At 39.7% G+C, this 21,380-nt stretch overlaps 1 protein-coding gene across 1 annotated transcript in view; it reads left to right on the top strand.

The window, feature by feature from the left end:
* Positions 1 to 21,380, top strand: part of HCRTR2 (hypocretin receptor 2) — a 108,221-nt gene that overhangs the window by 72,612 nt on the left and 14,229 nt on the right. Inside the window, exons 3-4 of the mRNA XM_075554057.1 lie at positions 568 to 811; positions 8,923 to 9,038. Of these exons, the coding sequence (XP_075410172.1) occupies positions 568 to 811; positions 8,923 to 9,038 (360 nt within the window). The remainder of the gene's footprint in view (positions 1 to 567; positions 812 to 8,922; positions 9,039 to 21,380) is intronic.

The following is a 21,380-nucleotide window of genomic DNA, read 5'->3' as shown; positions in this document are numbered from 1 at the left end:
CATTTTGGTAGTTAAATTGTGTATTGGGTGGCCCTATAGGAGTTTGAGAAGCAAGTTGTCATATGAAAATATTTTAAAGGATAGCCCAATGCAATCACAGTCAAATGTCTACATTGTACTTTAAAAGAAAGGAAGAGAACACAATACATGGTTCTAAATGGAAGTGTGGCTTTCAGTTCAAAGTAAACATACCTCTCTCTCAATCAATTTGAGGCTGTGATTTCTTTTACCAATGGAAATCTTGCAAGACAAAATAATGGAAGTAATTATTCAAAGAGGGTTATTTACAAATTAAAGTATCTGACATAAGCAAGACCATACTATTTTCATAGAATTTTTGGTGTTTAATAAAAAAAATGCATTGTTCTTCTAAATAATTTGTAATATTCAAATGATCTTTTAGGCTCACTGTTCAGAATAGAAAGTAATGGATGAGTTGGGTTTTTTTTGGGGGGGGATGAATTGTTTTCTAGTAAATTTGAATCTGGTTATCAATAGGGTAAAATATTATGGGTGGTTAATTTTGCACCTGATGGTTCTTCTGTGCCGTGTCCTATTTTTATCTAGACCGTGTCAGTGTCTGTGTCTGTCCTCACACTGAGTTGCATAGCCTTGGACCGGTGGTATGCAATCTGTCACCCCTTGATGTTTAAGAGCACAGCCAAGCGGGCCAGGAACAGCATCGTGGTCATTTGGATTGTCTCCTGCATTATAATGATTCCTCAGGCCATCGTCATGGAGCGCAGCACGATGCTGCCGGGCTTGGCCAACAAAACCACTCTCTTCACTGTGTGTGATGAGCGCTGGGGTGGTGAGTATGTTATAGCCCATATGCTAACGTTTATATTATAGCTGTGAACGCAAAATTATGTTCACATGGCTTTCGCAAGTTTGGCTTGTGTGCCTGATCAGTCTTTGCTACTAGAGTTTTTGCCAAAAAAAGAAAGAAAGAGAAAATTATAAGGCCAAGTTGAAACATTAAAACCCCACACCACATTACAGATGAACTCCAGCTATTTGGGTCCTTTGGAGACACCATGCATATTTTTGAGTTTTCCCACTTTCCACATGAATGAAAAACAAACAACAAACTAACTGCCATCAAGTAGATTCTGACTCATAGTAACCCTATGGGTAGGTCAGTGGTGAATTTCCATGAGTTTCCCATCCTGTCAGTTTTTAGAGGAGTAGAAAGCTTCCATGATTCAGACATGATTATTCCCTTTTTAAAAATTCTTTACAACAAAAGCTCTCAGTTGCACTAATGCAACTATACAATATAGAACAATCTAACATTTCACAAGGCAGTTTACAAGATGCGTCCTCATATCTTGTGTCTCTTTGAGTCAGTTCTGTCTCCCAGTGACGATATGAAAGAGCAGACTGTCTGGATGGGTTTTCCTGGGTGGAAATCGTTCACAGACGCAGATGTCCAGAGCTTTTCTCCCCTGGGTGACCCTGTGGGATTCAACTCTACTTGTGAATTAGCAACGAAGCACCTAACCATTACACCACCAGGGCTGCCTACAGGAATGCATTCATATAGTAAGACTGTGTGGCAATTAACAAATGAATTTTGATAACAGATTAGAATTTTAACACTTTGGTATCAAATGCTCAGTCCACAAATGGCAGAGCCAACTCAGTGCTGGCCATCTCAGCCAGGGTCAGCAGAGTAGTTGGTAAAGAGGTCACGGAAGCATGAAAGGATGAGTTCTTCTCCAGGCAAGGCAGAGGGTGCTAGGCTCTCCGCAGGAGTGAGAAACTCACACCACGTTTTGACAAAGAATCAGAAGAGTCCAATCTTGGAGTTGCAGATAGGTCACATCGAGCAGTCTAAGGAATTGCATATTGAAAGGTGGACTTGGAACAGAGGATGAAATAGCTTCTCTTTCTCATACTCATTTGCATAATTCATAAGGAAACGGATCTGGAAAGACTGTCATTTGTCCAGTATGATGAAGCAACGAGTGCATTTAAATCTAAAGCATATGACCGAGAGAAATGAGATCCTATAAGTTCATGTTGAGTCAGTCTGACTCATAGCAACCCCATACATGTACAACATACTTATATAATACATAAGATCAAGTCTCACCATTCTTCCTTCTAAGTAGCATTCTGGCTATATCTCTCCCAAGACAGGTTAATGGCAGTCCACAGTAGAGTTAAAATTCTTCACCTGTACCACATTTTTTCAACTGATTTTTCTAAAATCAGTACAATTTTCTCTAACACATGTTGATATTTTGCTTCAATTATACATTGTGGATGGCTTTTGTAAAAGTTTCTGTTTTTGTTTGTTTTTTGTTTTGGCATTGCCTTGAATGATTAGATAGCATTAACCTCCATTGAAAAAAATTAAGGAGACTTGTTCTAACTGTATGATAAGCCCTTGGTTATTGACTGAAAGGTCAGCAGTCCAAATCTGTCACTTGCTCCACAGGAGAAAGGTGGGTGTTTCTTCTTCCATCAAGGTTTACAGTCCCCAAAAGCCATATACATGGTGTTTTGTGTCCAAATTTACTCAAAGGCACTGGGTTTAATTTTGAACAAAATATTGCAAAATTATGGGATCCTGGTAATTATTAAGATGAAGTAAATAGCCACATTATATTCTAATTACCTGTGCATAATGAATCCACTGTCATCAAGTCAATTCTGACTGTCCCGCTAGATTTCTGAGACTGAACTTTGTCAGAAGCAGAAAGCCTTATCTTTCTCCTGTAGAGCTGCTGGTGGTTTTGAACTACTGACGTGGCACCTAGAAGCCCAATGCACAGACCGCTACAGTTCCAAGGCTCCATTGGACAATGCAGATGAGGAGACAATTTTTATGTATAAAATGTTCTTAGCTAAGTCTAACATGGAAATGCGCCTAAAGTAAGCAGTCCCTGTTGCGTACCTATAAAGTCTAAGCTCAGCCCTCAGAGTCATTTAGAAAATCATCTATTTGAAAGTGATTTTATAATAGCCCATAATTACTTTAAATGCTCATAAAGACTAGAATTAAAATGATATTGAATTAGGGCGATCATCCACAAAATCAAACATAATAAAAGCAATAAAATTAGCTTTTTCAATATTAAATGGAATTGCTAATCTCTTAGCATTTTCAAAATGAACATAAAGGAATTCAAAGCAGTTGGTTATCATTTTACTCATGAGACATTTAGTTTTCTATAATGATTTTTACATAACATGAGCCTTTTTAATGTTGGTTATTTATAAGTTCAGGTCCAGAGTAAAATGTTAAAACTTAGACATATGTTTGATAGCCACAAACTAATAATATCACATAAAGCTATATTCTATCTCATCAGCATTCTAAAATTTAAATATTTTTAAATGCCAAGTACTGTTATGTAATTTAAAAAAATCATTGGGAAATATCCTCTATATGAAGTTAATTAATAGATATTGTTTTCCACCTTATCTTAAATTAAATTAGTAATATACTTATAAGTTAAAACGTGATATCATAATTACTGTACTGTCAATAAGGAAAATTGCTAGTAGATCCAATTGTACCAAATCAGAGATGGGTGACTCCTACATCTGCTGGGTTGTGAGGGAGAAAAGGAGACCTCTAATTCCAATGCAATTACAGAGACATATTCATTCAGTCTTAAAAAGGACAAAAACAGGATAAGACAAAGACACATGATTCAGATGAGGAAGGCCATTTGGTGAAAGCCCATAACAGCATTTAGGGACTTGCAGAAATGTTACTACCTGAACAGGACACAGAGCGCAGAGGAAGCTATCACTAAAGCATGGCTTGTAGCAGATAAACACATCACACTTGTAGACAGAAGTAGAAGGGGTCAATGGTTGGTTGACCCACCCTATTGTAGGAGAGAAGCTTCCAAGGCTGGGTCAGGGCCCTCCAACCAAAGCATTCAGGGCATGACTCAGGATCACGTGGACACTAGTGCCCCAAATTCCATCGAGGTCACACACAGGCAAGTCCCTAAGAGTTAGGGTGGCCCTCCCTGGACTGGCTGGGGAAGCGGTAGTAATCTAGTTTCGAACACATTCTGCCTAAGGGTGAAGCTATTTGAATTGCTGGGGAATGACAAATGCTTCGATGGATGCCGAATCTATGCGGTTAGGTTATTTTTAGGCACTGTGGAGTGGATTTATTCTCAGATGTATAGCAGAAAGAAACACAGCCTGGTCCTGGGCCATCCTCCCATCTGTGCAGCCACTGTGTCAATCCATCTTGTGCAAGTGCGTCCTCTTTCCCTTGCATGCCACTTTAGGAAGCAGAGCTCATGGAGGGCCAAAACAATGGGTGTGAGGCTTTCATTACGAACCGCAGCCTCTGCAAGCCTAGTGCTCAACACTTAAGCTTGAATAGCACTGTCCCACATGTGGTGCAAATCTAGCCAAGAGTTCTCGTGCCAGAAAGGGGTCCTCTTATGGATACATGATTTCTAAAACACTTTGTGTCCTTGTCGGCTGTGACTTCTTCAAGCTCAGGACCACATACCCTAACTTCTGAATGACACTTCAGGCATTTAAGAACCCGTAAAAAGTAAAGTAAGTGCCTTAAACGTTATGTTAAACATTTTTACAAATATGCCTTTGTGCATATTCATCAGTTATTCAGTCAAATCGTTCCAAGCATCCGAAACCTTTCATTGCTAAAACATTATACCCACACTCAGTTGTTTGCTTGACTTGTAAAGGCATTCGCCACAGGGGGAGAAAATTAAAAGAAAGTTACTCTCTCCTTTTGCACACACTTTAATTAATGACAAAGCCGTCTCACTATTAATCCATCCAACTTTAATAAGCGTGTACTCTGGTGAAACATTGGACGGCACAGCAGGGATTTATGATCACTCTCCTCTTGCATCTTTCTGCCAGAAATGTTCTTTGGTGGTCTGGAAAAAATGGAGGCCTTCTTACCAGTTAAAGTAATTATGACATCTGGCATATTAGGAAGTTTTGGAAGTATATAAATATGTGTGGTGTGTATTAGTATGAATGAAACAAAAACATTTATTAGGAAGTAGATAATAAAACATATTAAAGACTCAGGTAAACTTTATTAAGCCCACAAATTTGAAAGGGGAATCCAAAAGGAATATTTGGGAAATTATTTTTAATATACTTGATCATTCAATTTCCCAAAAGTAGAGTCTATGTTTGGAGTATTTTCAATAGGTTATAATACTTAATTAGTCTGTAGAACTTCTTTTAAAAGAAGTAGATTAACATATTGACTGAATAATGAACCTAGACCCATTCGAGGAAATATTTTCGATCTATTTAATACATGCTATTCTTCTCTAATCTCTTAATTAATGTATATATATTTTATTTTTTGGTGTGTTATTGTTTGAAGTGAACTTGTTTGTCACAAGACTCCAAGTCCACTTCAGTCTCACTTTCCTCCTCTTTCCTTTAAGCCACTCAGACCTCTGTGCAGATTTGAGGGCTAAGGAATCTGGAGGGTCTGATCTCTTATTTTAAAGACAAAAAAAAAATCTTATTAGGTCCTACTTTGGATTATATCTTTTCATCAGCCGAGTTAGAGGCAATAGCTATGAATCATTAAAATACTAGCTCTTAATTTAGACAATACCTAAGCGGAACAAATTTCATGAAGCTGTGTTCTAAAACCAGTCTCATTGTTTTCAAGTGGATCCTGACTCACAGTGCCCTTGTAAAGTGGAGTAGAATGACCAGATGGGGTTTTTCTAGGCTGCAATATTTCCTGAAGCCAACTGCACTTTTTTCACTCACAGAGCAGCTAATGGGTTTGAACTGCTGATCTTTAAGTTAGGAGTCAGGCACTTTAACCACTGCTCTACCAGTGCTACATTCTAGATTACATAAAAATGTCTTAAAATATAGTGGTCATCAGTTAAAAAGAGACAAAGGTTTCACAGTGTCCCATGCCAAAGCACACTGTCACTCCAAACCATTGGCTGGCTTTACCTGATGGGCTTAAGGCATTGAAGCAGGTTGCCCAGTGGGAAAAAAAAGAGAGAGAGAGAAAGGGAAGTTTCATCACTTGCAATTTAAAGATGCTTCATAATATCTAAGCATGAAATATGAAATGTAATATTGTCATGTTTACACAATTACATATAATAAAGTTTTTAAATGAAAGTCTTTCCTAGCCTTCAAGGATAACAAGTATGCTGGATAGACCTTTTTTTCCCTTTTTGGATGTTCATGATTAAAGTATGTATTCATGAACCAGTTATATATTTTTCCCAAATATTTATAAAGACATTAATCAAAGCTTGAGCTCTCCCTGACAGCTGCTTAAAACTCCCAATTGCAGTTTTAAAAAAAAGTTATGTACTAAATCTACCTTCTTCCACTGCCTCCCTTTGCTACAGGAACCAGGGCTTCACAGATACCTCAGCTTCAAAGGTATCCTTTTATGTGGGACATTCATGTGACACCTTCTTCAAAACCAATAAAAGTTCAAAGTCACTCAGGTGCCTGGGCAGTGCTGAGGTCAGCCTGGAGTTCCTTTGAAATTATCCCACCAAATGCTTCTCAGCTTGTAGCACTTCAAAGGGAAAGGCTGGATTGCTATTCCTCCGACTGGCTGCGTGGATTCTATCGTGTTTTATGTAACGGGCCTGTTATACCCGATAAGCTTGAAAGGAAGTGAGAGACTGATGAGCTACCTTAACCAGAGAAGCTAAAAAACAACACCTCAAATGGGTGTCTTAGACATCCTGGTGGCTCATGCACCCTGCTGTCCGCTCTGGTGATTACCGTGTCTAAAAAAGAGAGGAGGAAGCAAAAATTATAGAAGGAAGAGGTGGGAGAATATTAAAGTGAAACAACTCCGGAAGAGGACTAAGGAATTAAGATTGTGGAAGATATTCAATTCCAGTTACTTTAACTGCCGTGTGCCATAGAGACTCGCACATATATTTAAGGAGTTTTTATTAGAATATAGTGTCCACATTCTCATAGATTCCATATTATCTAGAGCCATGGGGCCTAGATGTATCCCTGAAACTATGTCCTGAGATAATCCTTAAACTTCAAAGCAAAAATATCCCCTTCAGTCTTCTTCTTTTTCTTAAAAAAATTCAAAAGATGAAACAAACAAAAAACCCAGAAGAGCAAAAACTCACTGCCATTGAGTGGATTCTGACTTGTACCCTCCCTCCCTAAGGGGCAGGGTAGAACTGCCCGCGTGGGTTTCACAGACTGTAACTCTGGAAGGGAGGAGAAAGTCTCCTCTTCTTCAGAGTGGCTGGTCGTTTTGAACTTGCCACCTTGAGATTCGCAGCTCAATGTGCAACCCACTTAAAAGCCAACCATAGTTTAGCTTAGCTCACATAGATTGCCTCAGCTTTATGCTATTTTAAGATCTGTCTGTATGGGGTTAAAATGGCAATAGCATCTCAAAATTTAGATAGAAACCTGGGGAGCAAGGACTTTATGTTAATAGAAAAAGAACACTTCAGAAGAGGAAGGTGAGAATCATCAAAGGTATCCTGTGTCACTCAATTGCACACATGGAACCTGCGGACTCGGTGCACGTTACCAGGTATATTCTGAGCAACAAGAACAAGCTAATCTTTTATCACAAGAATTAAATGAATACGTGTTCAATTAACAGTATCTATTGTTATGCTCTTGATCATAATCTTCATTGGTTGAGCTCAAATAAAATTGCTAACATCACAAATTTGAGCACATAATTGGTTCTGCCTATTGTGACGTGTTATTCCTGAAGTATTGAAAAGGATCAATGCCTGGGAGTGACAAAACCTCATCCCTCACTAAGAGTTTGGAACTACTAGCACTGCCAATGGTGTCAACGTGAAATAAGGCATGTGATTTTTAAATTTCAAAAAAGCCTCTTCTATAGATAGAATTCATCTGGACTTACATCCAGTCACTAGATTTAATAATGTCTAGGGAAATCAGGTCAAATGCATTCTCTTCCCTGTTTCACACCATAGTAAAAGGAGAGAGAAAACTGTGTTATATTCAACTACTAGTACATGAAAAATATTCCTTAGAATATTTTTTAAATCAGTGGCAGACATAGTATAGCAGTGCTAGGAAATTAATATTAGTCCAAATGATGTTAATTATGAGATTAGGCCACTCTTTAATCAATGTTTATGATAGTTATCACCTGTGTAAATGACTTTGATGCCATGGGGTCGCGATCTCAGAGGGAGATGGATTTAAAAGCACACAGGCAGAAATAACAACAAAACCACGACATATTAGCAAATAACCATAAAAAGACCTAAAAACCTAATAGTCTATTGAAATCACATGGATACACACATACGCATATACTGCATTTGAAGAGGAGTTTCCGATACATTTTAATAAGTAGCAAAAAGAAATGATCATCATGTGTTTGTTGTATTTACTTTTTAATTTTTTTTTACATTTTCCCACATTTCTACTTAGAGATTCAAATGGGAATAGCGTGTCATTTCACAGGAAAGTTTCCCCTAATGAGAGTTTACTATCTCTTCTCATCTTAACAAAAACTGTATTAATTGGATTTTGATTGAGTCCTGTCTGTTCTTGTAAAAGCAAGCATAGGACAACCCAATTTAATTTTCATTAATTAGGCAGATGTAATTGTGACCAAAAGGGCCTTCTGATAAATGAACATTTGACTTTGGCAAGAACATTTGACTTTGGCACAGACTAAGAAATAGCTAATTGTTATTTCTCTCTGAGTACATCAAATGAAATTAAAATTTCACATTCAAAGTACAGTTCTATGTATATGCACTTACTGTGTAAATGTAAGTAGTGAAGCACTGTAAATTATTTTATTTCCTCTTGAGTACATAAAAATAAATATCACCAAAGTACATATGCTCTCAAGGAGGGACACAGAGAGACATATTTTATTTTTATTTGTAGAATTACATTTTATTACCTTATCTCTCATTCCAGGTGAAATCTACCCCAAGATGTACCATATATGTTTCTTTTTGGTGACGTACATGGCACCTTTGTGTCTTATGGTTTTGGCCTATCTGCAAATATTTCGCAAGCTGTGGTGCCGACAGGTATGTACATTCAAGATCGTGCCTGCAGTTGCTTTAGTGTGTGATTCAAAGCAAAATGTAGGACCGTCGCACATGTAGTAAAGGAGTGCTTATTCCTCTAAAGTCAAGGAGACACTAGTCATGGAAATGTGTTTAGGCTTTAATTTAGAGTAATATTTAGGGAATGTATTTTATGAATGGCCTTAATGACGTTAAATGTTAATGCACAATTTAACTTCTGTGATTACTTGACTTTTTTTCTCTAGGAGTATATTATTAATTTTACTTTTATGAGAAATAGCACATAAAAATTCCTGAAAGTATCCTATGACTATATGTCTAGCACATTATATTTTCATGAGATTCATTTAATAACATTCTTAACATAGGCTCTAAATGTCAAGTTCAAAGACACTTTTTCAACATTAGAAGAATTAGGCAGAGTTTATAATTTTAGAAGCTATAAGGCTGATTTTTAGGATTTGTAATTTTTTAATTCTATATGATGCATGCGGATGTTTATATCCATTTATTCTCTTATTGGGTCTTCAAACATTTAGATATACTTTCTTACATACAGGTCTGATAGAAATCTAAATGACCAAATCTAGCTCAGACTTAGGTGGGGACACAGTGGCAGAACGAAAACCTCCTTAATCTACATGAGTTCAGCAGGACAGGAGGCAACACAGAGGGGCATCTCATCAAGCACAGATACCATTTAAATGGATCCTTGCAGATTTCCAGGATGTAACCAACAGACATCGGTAGTGATTATTGCTTAAACACACATAGTTAAAGGACATTTCTCAGCCCCTTCTATTTATAAGTTGCTTTTAAGATGTCACTCTTTGGAATGGACTTTATAAATGCAATTACAATTTGATGGTTAGCTCTGTTTTTGGGGTTTAATGAGGTTATTTTGCCTATGGTAACAAATAACCTTCAAGCTCAGTAGATTTTAGTAATAAGGGTTGTTCCTCATGCTTCTTGCATGTTGTTGAGTGTGGTTTGGCTGCTACAGCTCTTCGTTTGCTTTCTTCCTCTGAGACCCAGGCTCATGGAGAAACCCCTCGGGGAATTATTCTTTCTGTGGCAGAGGAGGCCATCAGAGGTCTAGTGGAAACTTGCAATGGCTCTTACAGAGTCTGGCTGGAAGGAGCAGACATCATTCTGCTCTGACAATGCCACGGACCAAAGCCAGCGTCAATCTTGGCCAAAAGGCAGAAAAGTTTGTTCTCGCTGCAGAAAGGCCTGGCACGTAATGTAAAGATGGGTAACCTTGCTGAATCCTATGGTACGGAGGCGATAGTCTATTGGGTCCACCGTCTTAATCACAGGCACTTCCTTTCCTTCTTCGTGAAAAACACTCGTCCGTCCCCAGAGGGATCAACAACTGGACAATCTGTTGTCACGGAGCTGAGTCAGCCTCACGGTGACCCTACGGAACAGAGAAGAATCGCCCTGGGAGTTTCCAGCTCTGTAATCTTTACAGAAACACATCCCCACATTTTTCTCATGTGGTGTGGTTGAGAGTTCACACTTCCAATATTTAGACTTTTGAGATGCAGTTGAACACTTGACCGGGGCTTGCTGCAACTCTTGTCATCCCAGTGTAATTTTATAGCACCCCCAAATCCAGGATCCAATTTATAAACCCACCAACCCATATCTGACTATCACTTTATTTGATCAGATAACTATCAACTAAAAAGACTCTCTTTCTCGGCACCGTCACCTCAAACATAAAAACATATAGCCAACAAAATACAGTGAAAGCAAGGCCACAAGAAGCGCATGCATTTATAAAGAAGAATGCAGACGTATGTTTGAAATCACTTGTTAGCTGCCCTCAAATCCATTCCAACTCGGGGCAAAGACTCCATGGTGAAGCGTAGCACTGGGCTCCACAGTGGGTTAAAGGCCATGAACTCTCTGAAACAGAGCAATGATTAATCCTATTTTCCCAGGTGCCTCGGGCTGGGTTCAAACCCTCAACCTTTCAGCTAGCAGTACAGTTCGTAACTATTTGCATCACCAATATTTCTTTAAAATTATTGCCAGGTGCTGTTGAATCAGTTTCTTCCCCCAGGCAGCCTCGGTCTGAACCGCCCTCACGGTTATTGCTATGTTCGAGGGCCTTCCTCCAGTTAAGCATGGTAGCACTTTGGGATAAACTTTGGATCACTAACCATCCGCAGCCACTCCGAAGGAGAAAGACCAGGCCGGTGGCTCCCACGAAAATGTGCAGTCTCCAGATTTCTATCCAGTGGCACGATGCGTCAGAAGCATCTCGACGGCAGTGGGTTGGGGTTACCAAGCATGTTACTCTTCTCCAGAGACTGGTTCCTCCCGAGTGTCCGAACCCCCACGCTCAGTGCCATGGTTTCTATTGATCCTCTGGCACAGGTAGGACTTCCCCTGTGTTTCCAAGACTAACTCTTGGTGGCAATAGAAGGTGCTGTCTTTCTCCCACCAAGTGGCTGGTGGTTTTCAACTGCTTACCTAACAGTTGAGCAGCCTCGGGTGAAACCACGACACCACCAGGGCTCCCTATATTTACAGTAATCCGAGCGCCTCGTTGCACTGGCTTTGGAAAGGTGCTCTGTTCATGCAGGGATACAGGAACCTGTGCTCTTTCTATCACTGCTTTTGGGGAAGCCCTGGTGACAGAGTGTCTAAAGAACTCAGCTACAAACAGAGTGACGCACAATTCAGCCTCCCCAGCTGCTCTGTGACAGAACGTCGTGGCCGTTCGCTTCTGTAAAGATAAACACCTTGGAAGCTGACAGCATCCTTCCACCCATTCATTCAGGTTGCTTTAAGTCCAAAGCAATGGGTTTTTTTAAACTGTTTTCTGAGAGTAGTTTCTCAATCCATCTTTCTACTAAGTCCACTCCTCAGTAGGTCCTTCCTCTCCTGTCAATATTTGTCATCTTATCTAGGGTTTAGATGGAGTTGGAAGGCACCCAAAAAGCACACAAGAACACATAGAAGATGCTTTCCTGGGAGCTAAATGGACTTCCAGCCTGCTTTGTGAGCTAAGAGATTGTGTTGATCAGAGTAATTTTACATTTAAAGCAATCAAGCTTTTAAAATGGACTTTTCTTTTAAATACAAAGTTATTTTTATTGGCTCTTATAACCAATTGGTTATAAATGATAACCACCACTACAACTTTTTGAGATGTAGCACTCCTTGGCTAAACTTACTGCCAGGACTTTGAGTTTATCCAACTTCTGTAGAGAGGAATGTTTTACTTATTTAGAGCATATTTTATGGACTTGCAAGGATTCCTGTGCTGCCTTAATCCATTCAGAGATTTTTTTTACAAACTTCTTATGTTGTTGGATGAGGTTATGGTTCTTCATTTGGATAATCAGCCCTCATTTCTCACAGCATTTTGAAGATCTCTTTACTGGTGGGATATAAACAGTACTTGAGTTTTTCAACAGTAAACCAAACTTCCTGCCTCCAGTCAATTCTGACTCATAGCACCCTACAGGACAGAGTAGACCATTAAAATCTTTCCAGCCTTTAAACTTTATGGGAGCAGACTGCCTCTCCTTTCTCCCACAGAGAGCCTAGAAAATTTAAACTGGTGACCTTGCAGTTTATAGCTCAGTACTTAACCCTCTATACCACGAGTTTCACAGTTTCAAGAGATCCGTTTTTCTCTCTCAATCCCCCAACGTGTTTTTACTACTTTTTTTTTTGTTTGTAGCCATGTATTTCCTGACTTCTAAATGTAGCCAGTAGGGACTTGGCAGCAGCCTTCTGCTTCCCAAACATGTTGCATGCAGTAACAAAGGCGTACCGCTGGGGACAGTATGGGGCAGTTTTCTCCACACTCACCACCTGGTCATTAGGTCAATAGCACATAGCTAAGGGTGTTGGTATACTGTGCTACGTTTCTTAGGGGCACAAGATGTTTGCGTTCAACGACTAAGCAAAGAGCCCCTGATGCTACATTGGCTAAAATGTTCAGCTGCTGATAACTGAAAGGGTGCTAGTCAGCGTGAGTCAGAATGGACTGATTGCTAGCGCTGGGGTTTTGCTGTTATTGCAGCATCCCACATCCTGGTACCTATTTTGTTTCAGTCAGATTTTGCTAGGTTATTTTGTTGGGGGTGGGATGGGGGATAACAACATCCATCGGGAAAACAACCTCAATAGTTTATGTCCATTGTTAGGCTTCCCTATGTCTCTGCTCCACATGGCCTCTTACTCCAGAAGCCAGGCGGAAGGAAGCGTTCCCCCGTGCATGCCGTGCTATGAAAAAATCTGGATGAAATGGATAGTATCTCTGAAAATTGCTGTGTTGAATTGGCATATGTTACACCTGCTTATTTAAAAAAAACAATTAATCCATGTAGTTAAGCTTGCCCATAAAGATGGAAAATATTCTTTTATTGCAAGATTTTGAAGTCGCACGGCAATGAAGACATTTTTCCAAGCTGAGTATTGGAGAGTGATATAAACACATTGAAACTCAAACTCAAGGGCCAGACTGTGTGAGTTCAAATGGTGACTCTGCCAATTGCTGGTTATACAAATGTCAATTACTTACATTCCTATGCCTCTGTTTAATGGTTTCTAAAGTATGAATCTATGGCATCGATCTCAACGAGTTGCTGTGTATGTCAGAAAAATTTATGCAAGTGCTGAGAGCATAGAAAGTATTTAGTAAATGCAATACCTGAATAGCACAGGCCAATAGTTATCATCCAACCGATTTGGCATATATTTCTAAATAGTAGGCCTTTATTAAATATGTATATGTACTACTTTAACAAGCCCGCCTATTTCTAAGACCTGTAAGTTGCATTATAATGATTTGCTTTTCTACGTCCTCAGCTTTACAAGGAGTAAATGGTACCCTTTGAGTTTCACCTTCTATCTCTCAAATGGCACCTGCTTAGCACAGATTAGTTGTTTAATATATGATTTATAATGTAAAAATGTGTAGAAGAATAAGAGGATGCTTGGAAAGAAGAGGAGAGTGGAATCCAATGTTAGAATAATTGTCGTTGTTAGGGACCATTGAATCTCTTCTGGCTCAGAGTGACCTTTCTGTACCACAGAACGCAATGCCACCCAGTCTTGCCCTACCCTCATGCGCTTTCTTATCTGGGAGCCCATTGCCACAGCTACTGCGTCAAACCGTCTTGTCAAGGGCTCTCTTCTTTTTTGCTGCCTCTTGACCGAACATGATGTCCTTCTCCAGGGACTGGTTTCTTTTTACAGCATGTCCAAAGCATATGAGATGAAGTCTCAATATCTTTGCTTCGAAGGCTATATTTCTGAGACAAGCGTTTTTGTTCTTTGGAAAATTAGAATTTAAAAAATTACCTGAAGCCAAGGGAAAAAAAGCCCTCTGGTGAACTTACAGTCATAAAGATATGCCAAGATTAGTTTGAGTCTCTGGTTTAGTTTTAAGATTTTTTTCCTATGTCCGTATTTTTACCAGGTAGAATAGCGGACATACATGTGAGCAATGTTCAGATTAGCTCGTTCCTTCGATTACAGACTGCCCCAGCTCTACATCTTCTTTAAGGCTGTCCCTGCGCTTGGCTTCCCGACCATTACAACTCCAATGCTTAATGTAGCTCCTGACACGAAAGACAATTTTTAAAAAGATTTTTTCAATAAATAGATGACTTTCAAATTTCAGCATATTTTCTGTAACTAAGCTTATAGTTCTAAATATACAAAACTCTGAAATAAGTTCAAAATTGTTCACGAATAGTTGACATTCCTTTGATGTATTGCTCTGGTTAACATAAACCACATGATTCAGAAGATCGGCAGTAAAATGCCTGAGCTGTGAAACAGAAAACAATTAGAAAACAGATTGGGAAAAAAAAAAAAGGAAAGTTCAGATGAGCTCCCTTTAGGAGGCACAACAATGTAAATGAATCCCAAATGGGTGATTAGGTAGAATTTTTGCTTGAGCTGCTCTCAATTTCCAACTGTTCATGGCTGATGCAGGGCCCCAGGCCTTGATGTGGGCCACAGGCTACATTAAGGGATAGCCAGAGTAGTTATTTATTAATCATTTAAAGTTTTACATTCTTTCCCAACCCCCTCTGGTTCTTTGAAAAAAATCATTTTATTGGGGCTCATACAACCCTTATCACAATCCACACATACATCAATTGTATAAAACACATTTGTACATTTGTTACCCTCACCGTTCTCAAACCATTTGCTCTCCACGTATGCCCCTGGCATCAGCTCCTCATTTTGCCCCCTCCCTTCCACCTCCCTCATGAACCCTTCATAATTTATAAATTCTTATTTTGTCCTATTTTACACTGTCCGATGTATCGCTTCACCCACTTTTCTGTTGTCCATCCCCCAGGGAGGAGGTTATATGTTGATCCTTGTAATTGGTTCCTACTTTCCACCCCACCCTCCCTCCACCTTCCTAGTATTGCCACTCTCATCACTGGTCCTGAGGGGTCATCTGCCCTGAATTCCCTGTGTTTCCAGTTCCCATCTGTACCAGTGTACATCCTCTGGTCCAGCCAGATTTGTAAGGTGGTAGAACTGAGATCATGATAATGAAGGGGGGGTGTGTGTGTGTATGTGCAGCATTTAAGAACTAGAGGAAAGTTGTATGTTTCATCGTTGCTGCTGTGCACTCTGACTGGTGTCTCCTCCTCCCCGCAACCCTTCTATAGGGGGATGTCCAGTTGTCTACCGATGGGCTTTGTGTCTCCACTCCGCCCTCCCCCTTATTCACAATGATATGATTTTTTTGTCCTTTGATGCCTGATGCCTGAGGTGTCCCTTCGAAACCTCGTGGTCACACAGGCTGGTGTGTTTCTTCCATGTGAGGATAGCACTGAAGCTGCAGCTCAGGAAGAGGCTTTACATTCTTAACAATAAATTCCAGCTCAAAACTTTACACCATGAACATAATGGAGCCATTCACGGCTCCCTTCTTCACAATCATTTGCATGACAATATCCTGGGTATCCGTGCTCACAGGCACACCTCCAGCTTTTTACAGATTCCTTTTTAAAAAAAGGACAAAAACCAACTCAAAGTATTGCATTCGAGGTGGCCCTCCCTGAGGCAGTTTGTGCACAGGTCAAAGGGTGTTTAGCACAACAGCAATGTAAAAAACAAAAGTGAGCCCATGATTTTGGTGTCTTTCCTAGATTTCCCCTTTGAGGCAACAGAAGTCAAACTAGTCACAATGAGAAGGCTTAGTCGCACTCAATGGGGGCAGGAAACAGGCGACGAAGAATCCCAAGGAAGATACACAAAGTCCAAGGACCGTACCAGAACAAGGTTTTCGTGGATACTGTCCATGGAAAGGTCATTGGAAGTTGGTACAGTAAAGGCCTGTTCTGTATCTTTGAAATTACAGAGGTGCACAAAATCTGTGACATCCTTTTGAATTTGTGGTGCAGTTTTATTAGGGCACAGGTCATGTGTCCTTGCCTGACTTTCTTAAGAACTTGAAACCTCCTTAAAAACAATGATCCCACACTTTGCTATAATCATTCGATTCAATGATCGCTTTTTTTTGACAACATGACTCAGAGGATTCAGCCCCCACACTCTACAGGCTTTCTGCTTAACCCCAGCATACGGCTCCAACAAACAAGATAAATCCAAACTTTCATTGTTAAATCCACTCAGAGGACAGAAGAATATAAAATAAATTAACTACATGCATAACTATGGAAATATGCACATATAATTTTGATAATAATTATCTTCTTTTTCTATATCATTTAAAAGCGAACTGCCTAAATAAAGAATTGTAACACAGTTACTATGGCATCCACCACTTGTCTGCCAGTTGGTTGTACTGTGGAGGCCTGTTTGTTGCTGATTTGCTAGGAGCTATGTCACTGGTATTGCACATGCCAGGAGGATTACCAAGAATGAGCAGGTTTCGACAGAACTTCCAGACTAAGAACAAACTACAAAGAAGGAATAAGCTGTCCATTTCTGAGGATTTCGCCATGGAGAACCTTATGAACAGAATCAAAACATGGTCAGATACTGAAAACCTCAAAAGCTAAGCAGAACATTGTCAGAGATAAGCCCACTCAAGTGAGAAGGCACTCAAAATATGACCAAAAGCTGCATTCTGAGCCAACCATATACCTAAAATCCCACCGAAACATACAAAGCAGAAACTGCCAGAATTGATGGGAGCTATTGAAAAGAATTACAAAATTCTCAAATCTAACCCTAGACTCCCACCTTAAGGAACTAGAAAAATAAAAGACAATTAAAAGCCAAAGCAAGTAGTATTATTTTAAATGTAATTAGCTGATTATTTATAAATATATGGACACATATTTAATGTTTATTTTATCCTCTATCTTGTTAGCTAAATCCATTTATTAACTGTGGTCACTTTTTTGGTAGATCCTTTAAGCTACGTCACGTTATCTGTGAAAAAAAGATGATAATACGTCGCTTTTTCAATCAGATAGCATTGATGGATCGTTCTTGTTTCCCTGTAGTAGTTAGCACGTCGATGTTGTGTGCAAGTGGGGTGAGAAGAGTCCATTGCCTTATTCCAAATTTTAGAGGAACATGTTTATTTTTCATCATTAATAAGAAGAACTCAAGCTTTGTCATAGTTTCCCTTACTCGATGGGACACTTTACTGAGAGTGTTTCCTGTTTTTGAAATTGAGATGACCATACATTTATTATTTGAATATGTTAATATGCCAGATTATGATGATTGATCTCTGGATGTTAAACTACCATTGCATGCCTGAATAAAACCCAACTGGTTACAAATCTGTTGCCATATTAATACGTATCTGTATTAGATTTGAAAAAATATTTTAAGGACCTTATGTCTCTGTTCCTGATAGATAGTTGACCCATGATTTTTTTATCACTACATTTGTACATTTATTTAGGTAAATCGTGCATTTATATGTACCTTGGGCTTTTTAAAACTATCCTTTGATTGGTGGCTCTTACATCCATCCATCCATCCATTGTGTCAATCACATTTGTACATATGTTGACATCATCATTTTCAGAACATTTCTACTTGAGCCCTTGGTGTTAGCTCATCTCCCCATCCCTCCCACATGAACCCTTGATAATTTATAAGTTATTATGTTTCTCCATGTCTTAAAATGACTGTTGTCTCCATTCACCCCACTTCTCTGCTGTGATTTTCTTTGGTTGTTTATCTTTGATTCTCAGAGTCACTGTGGCCTCAGAGGGTTGAGGGGTTGTGTTTCTCTGAATTATAGAGCATCTGAATAAGACAGCACTATTTTCTTTAATATGTGATGGAATTTCTGAATAATAATTTTTGCACCTGGAGATCACTTTACTGGAAGGTTTGTACTCACCATGTATAGTTTGGTAATATCTGCCTTTCAATGAATCTACCCCTTTTAAGCTGTCAAATATATGAGTTACTCATTATATTCTCTTATTCACCTAGTAATGCCTGTGTGGTGTTTTTTCTTTAGAAATGTATCTTGCTCCTAAACACTTCTTAAAGTAGCATTTCTTTTAAAGCTCATTATGTTGGTGCTATTTCTAATTCATAAACTGTCCTAATACCTCTTCAAGGATGCATTTCACATTAAAGATTATTTGTGCACCTGCTTTATAATAGTGGAATAAAAGCGGTGCGTGCATGCGTGTACATGTGCGTGTGCCAGGGGAAAGCCCGCCCCGAGCCTCCCAGCGAATCTTCTCAAGCCTCTGCTGGATGCATGATGCTCTTTTGCATTGCTAAAACTAGGGTCATAGTAAAAACTCACTGGCATTCATACCACAATATCTTGGGTTTAAAAAATGGAAACCATTATTCAAAATGGAAATCAATGCACTTTGCCATCAGAGAACTGGGTGCGGGTTCTGACCTGGCATTTATTAAAGATGTGGGCATATATGTTTTATTTAAAATCTTTGAGCTATCTGCTTGATCATCTATAAAAATGGGATTTTAAATGGCTGATTTTTAGGGGTATTTTAAAGATTACTAAAAAGTATCTGTAGTGCTTGGCGCACATTTGACATCAGTGATTCATGTAATTATATTGAGTGAGTAGCTATTGATAGGGAGGTTCCTATGTGACATAAGCTGAATGTGGAGGTGCTGTGGGGTGTAAATTGTGAATTTTACTCAGTTGCTGACTGGGTGGGCAGAAGTTCAAGTCCATCCGGAGTTATCTTGGAAGGAAGATTTGGTGATCTACTTCTGAAAGATCAGCCACTGAAAGATCTGATGATCTATTTCTAAAAAATCAGCTAAGATGCACAGTTCTACGCTGACACTCAGTAGGCCACTGAAAGCAACTGTGTTTGTTTTGATTTATAAATGGAGTGAAGGAGTAAGCACCTCGTGTCCTCATCTACACGAAGCGCTGAATTCTTCTCTCTATTTGCAAAAGGAAACCATACACGGTTACCTACATTGACCCCATGTGTGTCCGTGTAGTACTGTGCTTCATCTAGTCTGCGATGGCTGATTGTTCAGAAGTAGATCACCAAATATTTCTTCCAAGGCAGCTCAGAGTGGACTTGAACTGGTGGCATAGTGGATTGATTGCAGGGCTTTTAACTGCAAGGTCAGCAATTCAAAACGACCAGTGACTCCATGGGAGAAAGATGAGGCTTTTTATTTCCATAAAGATTTACAGGCTGGGAAGCCCAGAGGGCCATTCTACTCTTTGGCAGAATCAACTCCATGACAGTGAATTTTTTGAGACTTCTCTAGCTCCTCATCTGAATGGGGACATTATCATTGCTATTCCTGCCCACCCCCTTGCCCGCCAGCGACTGCTGGGACCAGAGCCGTGCACCCCATGACAATTTCCCTTTACATGAACTCTCTGGCCGACGGTTATCCCAGTTATCAGACGCAGGGCACTGACTCTCTCCTTCAGGCGAACTCTCCACAACAGTCGCTGAGGTTGAAGTGATCTCTCCGACATCATTTAGAGAACCGTTCAAGACCATTTAGCGGACCCTTACAGGCTTACTCAAGCTAGAGGTCTTCCGGAACCTGCCACCGTCATTGCTGCTCCCCGCAAACCTTCTCTTCAAAGAGACACCTGGGGCAGAAGTCTTTCCTCTAGTGGATTGGAAGACAGCACCGGCTCTTTGCTAAGAGCAATTGACGTGAGAGGACATGCAGCCCCCAGGGAAATAACTTTGTCAAATATTTTTCTACTTGAGGGTAGGTATTCATTAGCTTCATCTCCTCTTTTCTTCTTGGAGAAAATAGTTACAGACAAGGAGAAAGTCATAGTGATTCATCTGCGTGGACATCACAGTAAAATGTTGTCCTCAAATTAAAGCACCCTTGTCCTGATGGTGCCTACAATGGCAGGTGTTCTCTAGCTCCCGTTCCCAGGACCACAGGACCACGCTGGTCTGGGATGTCTCGTGGCACAAAGACAAAGCAGGCGCTGAGCAATCGTAACGGAACTTAAGGGACGTGGTACTGGGCTTGCTGGCACAGTCTCTGCCTTTAAAAAAGAAAATGACGCCTGCTGACTTTTACTGTTTTGTTCCCTAAACCATCAATCTTCATAAACTTATAATTGCGGAAGTATTATGCCTGGAGGGGCTCCCTGCTATTATCAAAGAACCTTGAAAATAAATGGAGAATACAAGTTGTGTAACTTGTTAAGATTCTAGCTATTTGAAATGTTAATGTAGGACCAAGAGGGATCCTCATGTGTGGGGGGTGTTTTCAAGACCTGGACTATAAAATTGGCTTTAAAAATAATAGAACAACAGCTAGAAAGCCACAGAATACGTCGGATTGTTTATTATTTCCCTTGTTTGATTCACTCTAGCCGGAGAAGCAGGCAACGAAATCAAAGACATCAAGTACTGACGGTCCATTTCACTCTCTGGCAGTAGATGGCAGTATTGATGCATGCAAAATGATCTATCCAGCTCACCTTTGCGATTGAATCGCTTGTTCAGGTTTTCTTCATTAGTGCATTTAGGTATCTGAGCTAAACTAGCATTTATAACACAACAATATGGAATTTATCCCCTTTTATCTCTCCCTCTCTAGCTTTTACTTTTGTAAAGATGTGACTTTCCATTTGCTGTGCCCTTTAGTCCTTGGCAAAACAAAAAACAAAAGGCGATGTTTTCACTGTGTTTGAGCTCAAACTGTTATTTGGCACTCAACTTTATTATCACAGATCTTATTCCACTTTGCTAATAATCTGAAGAAAAAAACAGCCCACCAGAATTCTCTCATGCTGTCAAAACTGGAACCTCGGGCCTCAGGGACATTCTCCGAATGAATTCCATCTTTTAATTACTTCTCTAAAACGGAATTTCCCTAAGCCAGATAGCCGGAAAGGATCTGACTCCCTTTCTCCTT

Source organism: Tenrec ecaudatus, chromosome 7 (assembly GCF_050624435.1).
Source record: "Tenrec ecaudatus isolate mTenEca1 chromosome 7, mTenEca1.hap1, whole genome shotgun sequence".
NCBI classification, from domain to species: domain Eukaryota; kingdom Metazoa; phylum Chordata; class Mammalia; order Afrosoricida; family Tenrecidae; genus Tenrec; species Tenrec ecaudatus.
Note: the sequence above shows the minus strand (reverse complement) of the source record. Positions and strands in the feature narration are given on the sequence as shown.